At 54.4% G+C, this 9,424-nt stretch overlaps 1 protein-coding gene across 1 annotated transcript; it reads right to left on the minus strand.

Annotated features, from left to right (window-relative positions):
* Window positions 1–2,254: 2,254 nt before the first annotated feature.
* CXCR3 (C-X-C motif chemokine receptor 3) lies at window positions 2,255–5,160 on the minus strand. The gene is made up of 2 exons (XM_065900977.1): window positions 5,024–5,160; window positions 2,255–3,797 (listed from the first exon to the last, which is right to left on the minus strand). Exons 1-2 carry the CDS (start codon window positions 5,033–5,035, stop codon window positions 2,709–2,711), a joined length of 1,101 nt encoding a protein of 366 aa, XP_065757049.1. The 5' UTR covers window positions 5,036–5,160; the 3' UTR covers window positions 2,255–2,708.
* Between the last annotated feature and the right edge of the window lie 4,264 nt (window positions 5,161–9,424).

Raw genomic sequence — 9,424 nt, forward strand, 5'->3', positions numbered from 1 at the left:
TGCTAACCATTTTGTGCTGATAACCCAAAAGCACTTTGGATCTACCTTGGGTCTTATTTAGATGCTGTAGTTTTAACATGTAGAGCAAAATGCAAAAGAGAAATGATGTCTGGAGAGTGGCACGTTGAGAGAATGAGGCATGCTGGGAAGAGAACAAGTTTTAAAGACAGTACTTCAAAACCAGAGCTGCTGTCAGATGTAACCTGTTACACCTACCTGGAAGTGAAATACAGACATGTTTCATGAGTTTAGCTGCTCTTGACATTGTATGAAGCCACCTGAACAATGTAACTGTTCATAAAATAAAAATAAACAAATGTTTTCTGCAGCTCACTTGTTAGCAAAGTCTGTTCATTGACAACCCATGTCCAGAGCAGAACAAACCCTTGGGTCTTTGTCTAAGACCCCGGACCTCTCAAGCTCTCCAGGATGTGTCTGGAAGAACAGCCTCCGTTTAGGGTTTCTCTTGGATTTTTGTGACTGCCCACAAGCACTTCAACAACCTCCCCACTTTTGGGAGCTGTCTGGGATATAGACTGGAATCAGCGTTGTATTTGTTTTCTCTTTCTGCCAAAACAGTCTGCCAAAGCAGATTACCACAAGCTTAGTGACTTAAAACAACACAAATGTATTATCTTACAGCTCGGGAGGTCAGAAGTCTGGCGCGCAGACCTCGTAAGTCTAAAATCAAGGAGTGGGCAGGGCCGCATTCCTCTCTGGAGGCCCTGGGCGGGGGAATCAATTTCCTTCTCTTTCCACCTTCTAGGGGCTGCTTGCATTCCTTGGTTTGTGGCCCCCTTCCTCCATCTTCAAAGCCAGTGACATCTCTTTTCTCTGACTATCATCTCCCCTTCTGCCTCCCTCTTTCACTTTCAAGGACCCTTGTGATAACACTGGGCTCACCCAGATAATCCAGGAAAATCTTATTTTAAAGTCAGCTGATTAGCAGCCTCAATTCCCTTTTGCCATGTGAGGTAACGTATTAACATATTCACAAGGTCTAGGGATTAGAGTGTGGACATTTGGGGACTTGTTATTCAGCCTGCCTCAAACATCTTTACTAGTCTAGCATCACTGATACTTTTTTATAGGCAGGATGTGTGATTCTGTCATCTGCCTTCCATCCTTCCTTCATTTTGCGGATGCTGAGAGTGTTCTTTCAGTGGCCACAAACTGAAGCCTAAGCACAGATATAGATGGGATCGGGTATGTACACAGGGTGGTACGCGCTCCCGCAGCTAAATCCTTGGGTCCCTCTTCTGCAGTCCCACCTCCAGCCACATCTGCAATCTTAGCAAAGCCCAGCTGGCCTGTGAAACTGGATCATGGCCCATTGCTGACTTCATTAGGGAGAACTGACAATGCAGTGGTTCCACCCCTGCAAAGGGAGGGTCCAGCCCTCTGCCTTACCTCAGTAGCCCTGGTCACTTCCCCCACTCACTTCCACCCCAGCTATAGCCATGGGAAGATGCTCCCTGCAGCCCACACATGCCTCCAGGTGGCCTATGTGCTAATGACTGCCAAGTCGTCCGATCTCCTTTTTTTCCAGTCCCACTTGTATCTCTTTAGTAAGAGCCTGCGTCACCTCTAACATGAATGACCACTACAGCCTTGTAACCTATGATACCCTCACCTGATCCCAAACTAACTTTCAGTCTTTCACACCCTTTCTCTACCTGAACCCTTAATTCTAGCCAGTTGGGACCAGTTATCATTCCTCCAATAAGCATTGCTGTTTCCAGCCTTCCCGCCTTTGCTGCTGCCCTCCCATCTGCCTGGAAATACCATCTTTCCTTCTCTTTGCCCTTGGAAATACTACTTGCCCCTTAAGTTCTTACTCATTTCTCTGTCTTCAAGAAGGCTTCCCAAATGGCTCCAGCCGCAGTGCTCTGAACATGTGCTGCATATTTGCCTCGTGGCATAGACTGCTTGGTATTGTCACCTATACATTTTCCTTGCTGGCCTAAGCTTCTGTAGTGCAGGGACTATGTCTTATTTATGTCTGAAGGCCCTTTCCCCAAGTTATGCCTAGACAGTGTCTAGCCGGCGGGTTGGCTAACTGCCTACCCTGCACCCATGTCCCTGGGTGCTTCCCTGTGAGGGACAGGTGTGCCCAGGAGGGCAGAGAGGAGGGGAGACAGAGACAGAGGCAGCATTGTTTGGCACAGACCCAGGGCCAGACAAGGAGAAGCAGGAAGTGCATCCCCAGAGCCTGGGCAGGGCTGGCTGCAATGATGCGCTAACACACCCTGGGTCCTGATTAGCTTGTTTATTGAAAAGTTTGAAGCAGAGTTTTAGACATAAAAATCAAAGTGAGCAAACACAGAGGTCTCGGGAACCACAGCCATAGTCACTGCGGAACAGGAGGCCCGGCCAAGGCCGCTGCCGTTATGCTGTTTGCCTCATGCTCCCTGCATACGGGGAAGGTTGAGGCCTAGTTACTGAATTAGGAGGGTGGTGGGGTTCCGAGCGGCCAAGGTAAGAAGGGCCTGAAGGCAGCCACCTCTGAAGCGGCGGGATGGGGTCTGCGCAGCTAAGGAGCAGTGATGGGGCAGCCCCCAGAGCCAGGAGGGTGGCTCCCTGGGAGACCCAGCAGTACCAGGGCCATCGGGGACTCCAAGGAGTGTGTGTCTGGGGAGTGAGCGAGGGAGGAGCCTGGAATGGGGGAGTCGGGCTGCGTGGGAAAGGGGGATCCCCCATCCCAAGCCTCACAAGCCTGAGTAGGAGGCCTCTGTGGTCTCAGACCAGGATGAATCCCGGCGGGAAGCCGGAGGCTGCCGCTGGTGGCCCCTCTGGTTGGGGCAGCCCAGGCGCATGAGTAGCATCCACATCCGCTCTCGGAACTTGACACCCACAAAGGCATAGAGCAGAGGGTTGAGGCAGCAGTGCATGTAGCCCATGCCCGATGTGACCGACTTGGCCACGTCCACACTGCTTTCTCGGCCACAGTTGCGGGCCACGGCCCCCAGGTCCATGAGGGTGTCCACCAGCACCACCAGGTGGTAGGGGGTCCAGCAGAGGGCAAAGGCCACCACCACCACCACCACCAGCCTCATGGCTCTGAGCCGCCGCTGGCCCCTGGAGACCAGCAGCACAGCCAGGATGCGGGCATAGCAATAGGCCATGACCAGCAGCGGCAGCAGGAAACCAGCGACCAGCTGCAGAATGCGCAGGGCCGTGCGGCCCACCTGCGGGAAGCTGTACTGGCAGTGGGTGGCGTTGAGGCGCTTGTCGTGGTGGGCGGACAGGAAGATGAAGTCCGGGAGTGCAAAGAGCAGACAGAGCCCCCAGACCGCCACACAGGTGATGGCCACGCGGGTCGGGGGACCCCGGCGGTAGAGCTGGGTGGCGTGCACGATGCTCAGGTACCTATCGAAGCTGATGCAGGCCAGCAGGAGGGCCCCTGCGTAGAAGTTGATGTTGAAGAGGGCACCCGCCACTTTGCAGAGGCCAGAGCCGAAGACCCACTCGACGGCTGCGTCCACCGCCCAGAGCGGGAGCGTCAGCACCAGCAGTGCGTCAGCCACGGCCAAGTGCAGCAGGAAGGTGTCGGTGCTGCTCAGGACCGCCCGCTGGCTCAGCAGCACGGCCGCCACGGCGCCATTGCCCAGCAGCCCCATCATGAAGAGGAGGCTGTAGAGGACGGGCAGGAAGGCCCGGTCGAAGTTGAGGCTGAAGTCCTGCGGGCAGGGTGGGGAGGCGCAGCAGGAGTCACTCTCGTTTTCTCCGTAGTCATAGGAAGAGTTTTCCAGGAGGAAGGCAAGCTCCGAGGCTTGGAACTCTTGGCGTTCACTCATCTGTGGAGGGAGGGAGGGCACAGAGCCTGTGAAGGCCTTAAAAGTCACTCCTTCGATTAGGAATTTGAGATTAACAGATACACACTATGACATGTAAAATAGATAAACAGCAAGGGCCTACGGTAGGGCACAGGGAACTATATTCAATATCTTGCAGGTTATCTATAATGGAAAAGAATCTGAAAAAGAATAGATATATATGTAAGCATAACTGAATCACTTTGCTGTACACCTGAAACATTGTAAATCAACTACACTTCAATTAAAAAACATCACTCCTTCAAGATTTAGTCTGAGGAGGCTTTCTCGAAGCAACTCCTCTGTAAGGCAGGCCCGGAGGCCCGGGCTGTACCCTGTAAACTGTCCTGCCTTTCCTCTGAAACCACGCCCTCTGAGCTCCCGGTGCCCGGCCTGGGTGCTGGGCTGGTAACTTCCCTTCTCGAAGGCTGCTTCTCTCTCTCCCTTCTGAGTCATCCCATCGGCCCAGGGACTGTGGACTGGAGGGAGAGCTTCCATCTTGTGCCCAGAGCCCTCCCGGCCCCCTCTTCTCTCTGCTTGCCCTTCCTTCATGGCTTATGGTCCTCAGTGTCCTGGCCATGCCTAGTTCCACCACCTTGGTCCCCTGGCGCCTATCCGCCGTCCCCTCTCCCAGTCACTGGCCCTCCTCTTCCCTCAGCCCTTGTCTGGGGACTCCAACTTCCTGCCCCCCACCCCATGGGGCCCCTCTACAAATCACTGCAGCCCCCAAACACATGCTTTCTGCCCCTGTCCTTCCCCTCCCCTACACTGAAGCCTGCCACCCGCCGGGGACTTGCCCAGCAAGCTCTATTAGAAACATTCCTTACCCCCTTCCCCTGCAAACCACCCCATAGCTGAGGGCCTCCCAGGGGCCAATTCAGTCCGGCATGGAAGATCAAAGTTCCAAGTCAGAGCTGAAGGGAGCCTTGGGGACCGTGAGGGGTGAGCCTCAACCTCATGCGTTTCGCGGATGAGGCACCAAAGCCAGAAAGGGGAGGGGTCTCGCCTGTGGTCATTCACAAGTCAGTGGCCAAGGTGGTTTCCCAATTCCCGGTCCAGAGTGCTCCTTCTACACAACCCCTGCATTCTCTACCTATTCACCCAACCCTCTGGTGGCCCTGGCTTGTGGGCCAGTCCTGACGTTCCCCTAGTGTCCTAGGCTCTCCACTTGGAGCTGTGGTCTGGCCTGGCTGGACAGCGGCACTTACCTCGGGGACCATGGCTGGGCTGGTACTCTGGCTGCCTGGCCGTGTGCTGCCTGCCCCTCTGCTTTGGTGCTTGTGGTCGGGAACCTGCGCTACACAGAGGAAGTCAGGGTTTCACGCGGTTCTCGGCAGCAGCCTCTTCCAAGGGGTGATCTATACCAGAACTCCCTAGACCCAAGGCCACGGGGTGCCTACCCCAACATCCCGCTGGCCCGGCGAAGCTGCTCTGGGAGTTGAACACAAGCCTGGGACCAGAAAGCCTGGGGCCGAGGGAAGGGCAGGGGCAGGTGCTTTGAGGGGAGAGGTCTGAAGGAGAAGCAGGGCAGCTGGCAAGGGCAGGGGTAAGAACTGCTGCTCATCCGTCCTGGGCTGGAGTTGCTCTCGCACGATTGTGGACTGGATAGCTAAACGTGTTAACTCTATAGAGGAGATGAACCTTCTTAAAAAATGAAAATATTTGAAAGCAATCCATCGCACTAATTCTAGTCCTTTACTATTGCCCCTCCCTGCTAAGCAACTGGGGCAAGGAAAGGGAACTGCTAGTAATGAACTTGCTGTGTGCTGGGTGTTGCTTTAGGCGTTTCCTCTGACACTGCCTCATTCCAACCACACAAATCCCTTGTAGGGGCGGGGGGGGGGGTGGGCGGCATCCCCATGGCTAATCCAGAAGGGGGAAAGGCCTTCGCCAGACATAACAAGCAAGGGTAGGTGCTACGATTGAACCCACAGCTGTCTGACTCTCCTTTTACCACTCCTCACACTGCCTTCGGTTGCTTTCGAATGGATAAACAATGATATATTCACACAGTTAAAAACAAATGAACTAAAAGCTATATATTTTAACATGGACACATCTAGAAGAGCCAATGACCAATGGTGGAAGAGGCAAGTTAGGGAATACTGTGTATAGTTCGACACCACTTAGGTAAATTAGAAAAGCCACACACACAAAACAATACCGTGTTGTTTTGGATACAGCTATTTGTCCTAGAAGTTTAAAGTAGGGACTGGACACACCACACATCCATGAGAGCAGTTGCTTCTGGAGTGAGGAGAAGGGGAATAGGGTTGGGGAAGACTACATGGGGATCTCCCTGTTGCCCTGCTCTCATTATCAGAGGGAAAAGGCAGCCCCTTGCCTCTCCCAAGCAGTTTCCCTCTCTCCTCATAGGTGAAAAGCAGAGAGAGAGAGAGAGAGAGAGAGAGAGAGAGAGGGACTGAGGCTATGGCATTGGGGTCCAGTTTTCAGCCAGAATGCGTCACCTGAGCCTCCAGGCTTGGGTCTTGAATTCAGCTCAAACTTAATGGACAAAACACACACTTGTGAGGCAGCGAGGTCCTTCCCCGCCTCCTGTGGCCAGAAGATGTGACTGTCCTTGCTCTAAGCAGTTTGTCACCTGCAGAATCCAGGCCAGAGGGAACTAAGGGCTTGGAGGAGGTCAGGAGCAGCACAAGTGGAGGGGCCTGGGAGGATTCCAGAAGCCACAGCAGTTAGGATAGGTAGGACTTGGCAGGTGACTTGCCTGCAGGTGGAGGAAGACAGGTGGGAGCCAGGAGCACAGCTTCCGATGCTGGTCCATGAAGAGTTTCCATTCACTGGGCTTTCTACATGTGAGAGAAAGGAGGAAAACAAAAAGCTCTATTTGTTCAACTTAAAGGAGGTTCTTGTATTCTGCAGTTATGGCCTTTATCCCCTTTTTGGTATTAAAAGGATCTTCTCTTTATGAAATGTTGGTGACAGTAGCATCTTGTGTTAGCAGGAGTTGACAACCCAGTGTGGGTCCTCCAGATACATGTGAAATTTCTAAGTTTAGGGACCTCCGGTCTCCTTCGTGTGTCCAAGTCTCCTCATTTGCCACATGGGGACCAAGATCCCCACCTTCCTGGGTTGCTGGAAAGGAGAAATGAGAGGAGGTCAGCTAAGAGTGTTGGAAAGGAGCAGAGAGCTTTCCTTTCTGCACTGGGCCATATCCTGAGAGGCCAGCCTGGGCTGTGGGGCGGACTGTTCCCGCTGCTCCCGGTGTGGCCATGATGCAGTGGGAAGAATGGGAAAAATGCTGAATTTGTCTGGCTCCATCCCTGACTCCACCCTGTTCGAGATGTGTGACCTTGGACCTATGACATAACCGTTTTTGAGCTGGTCTCAGCAGGGGTGTTATAAGATGATCTGAGGGCTTCCCTGGTGGCACAGTAGTTGAGAATCCCCTGCATTGGCAGGCAGATTCTCAACCACTGCGCCACCAGTGGTTCGAGCCCTGGTCCGGGAAGATCCCACATGCCGCAGAGCAACTAAGCCCGTGAGCCACGAGTACTGAGCCCACGCACCGCAACTACTGAAGCCCGTGCGCCTAGAGTCCATGCTTCGCGACAAGAGAAGCCACTGCAACGAGAAGCCTGCACACCGCAACGAAGAGTAGACCCCGCTTGCCGCAACTAGAGAAAGCCCGCGCGCAGCAACGAAGACCCAACGCAGCCAAAAATAAATAAATTTGTAAAACAGGTCATCTGAGATGACCAGGGCTGTGAGGTCTCCACACAGGGCTCAGCCCTTAGTAGAAGCATATCTGAGAATGCTGAGTATGAGGGATACTGGCCACAAACCCAGAGTCCCTGGGAGCCCTTCCATGTCAGGGGAGCCCTGGGACGGAGTGTGCTGCCCTGTGGACTTGGCTGGAGGACGGATCCTTCGGGAAGGCTGCCATGCCTTAGCTGGGAGGGTTTGGCCAGTCCTGGCCGAATCCTCTGGCTGCCCCACTGTGTCACCTTAGGCGAATCATTTTACCTCTCTGCCTTGGTTCTCTCATTTGAAAAGTAGGGATAAAGCTAGTCCACCTGTGTCAGGGCTGCTCCGTGAACTGTAAACGATATATATGGCACAGGGTAAAGAACCCAGCGAGCAGCAGTTTCCTCCCCTTCTAGTAACTTTCCAGACCAGCCCCTCCCAAGGCCACAGAAGTTCAGGTCCGCAGTTGGCCACTGCTGTCTTTCACAGCTCACATGCCTCAGAAGGTGCCGAGACAAGAACCTTGTCTGGCCCGCTAACTCGGCCCTCTCCTATCCCAAGCAGTCCCCAGACCAGCTTCCAAGCAGGCCCAGCCCTGGGGAAGACCCACCTAGCCAGGAGCCTGCACCCTAAGTTCCGGTAGCTGTACCCTTCTGCTTCTGGCCTCCCGAGACACCAAGTGGGGAAGCTTCAGAAGGAAGTTAGTCAGAGTGAAGCTGCTCCGAGCCCCACCTGTGGTCAAGGTGTGAAATGTGCACCTGTCTCTTCTCTGCCACCCCTCCCCCTGTTTTTTTTTTCTGTCTTTCACACCTCTGGGCTGTGGTTTGGGGAGATGGGAGGCTTGAAGGTCTGTGCCCTGGGCCCGGTCCCTCACAGGAAGGAGGGCCTCCACAGCTGTCTGTCAGGCCAGCCAGGGAAGGGGGCCACTTCCTCTTCTTCCATCCTCTCAGTGTTTCACAGCCTCTCTCGCAGCTTCTCCGAATGCCCCTGGGAGCCCTGTTCCCAAAGCCCCTTAGACTAGGCTGCTAGCCCCCAGCTGTCAGGGGGGCAGGCTCAGCGAGGCCCAAGCTTTCCGTGGGTCTCAGGTGGTGGCCCAGACTGGGACAGAGCCTTTCTTACACAAAATGAAGAGTCCTAACCCCACGAAGAGGGTGTGCGTCTGCCCCAGACACTGCTGGGACTCTGCGCTTCCTTCTGCCGGCTGTGGATTTCACAAGAGCAAGAGAGCTTAAGTCACAGGGATGCCCGGGGACTGGGAAGTGCCCCTTCCTCTGTCCTCTTCCCTGCAGCTCTGAGCCCTACAGGGAGGCAAGTCCTTTCCAAGTGCTGGGGCCATGGGCTGGGACCTCAGAAGTCCAGGCCCGTGGGACTGAGCCCCCAAGCTATGGGGGTGCTCATTCTTTTGGGGACCAGGGAAGGAGGATGTTGCTGCCATCTGTCAGGTGGCAAAGGGAGACAAGGCAAGTCAGGCCATGGGACCAGCAGGTGCCAAGGCCAGGTAGCGAGGAAGAGCTTGTCAGCCCAGGAGCAGGCAGTCTGGTTGGAAAAGAGGGTATGTATGAAAGCAGGGGGATGGAGTGGGCTGGAGAGTAGTTCAGGACCCAAGCCCTGCCACCAAGCACAATGACCTTCCTGTCATCCTGTCCGCAGCAGTGCCTGGGAACCAGTAAATAATAATAGCTTCCACTTGGCAAGCCCTTGCTTTCGTACACACAATCTTCTTTAAACCTTTAAGCCTCCCGGGGAGCCAGAGGTTGCTGTACGCATTTTGTAGAATGGAGCAGAGGTTCAGAGAGGTGAAGTGACCTGTCCTAGGCTAGTCAGCCAGCAGGGTTTGTGACAACATTCCTACCCAGGCTGCTTTCTAATGTGCTCTCCCAACCCCCCGCAATCATGCTGCC

Source organism: Phocoena phocoena, chromosome X, assembly GCF_963924675.1.
Source record: "Phocoena phocoena chromosome X, mPhoPho1.1, whole genome shotgun sequence".
In the NCBI taxonomy this organism is placed as follows: domain Eukaryota; kingdom Metazoa; phylum Chordata; class Mammalia; order Artiodactyla; family Phocoenidae; genus Phocoena; species Phocoena phocoena.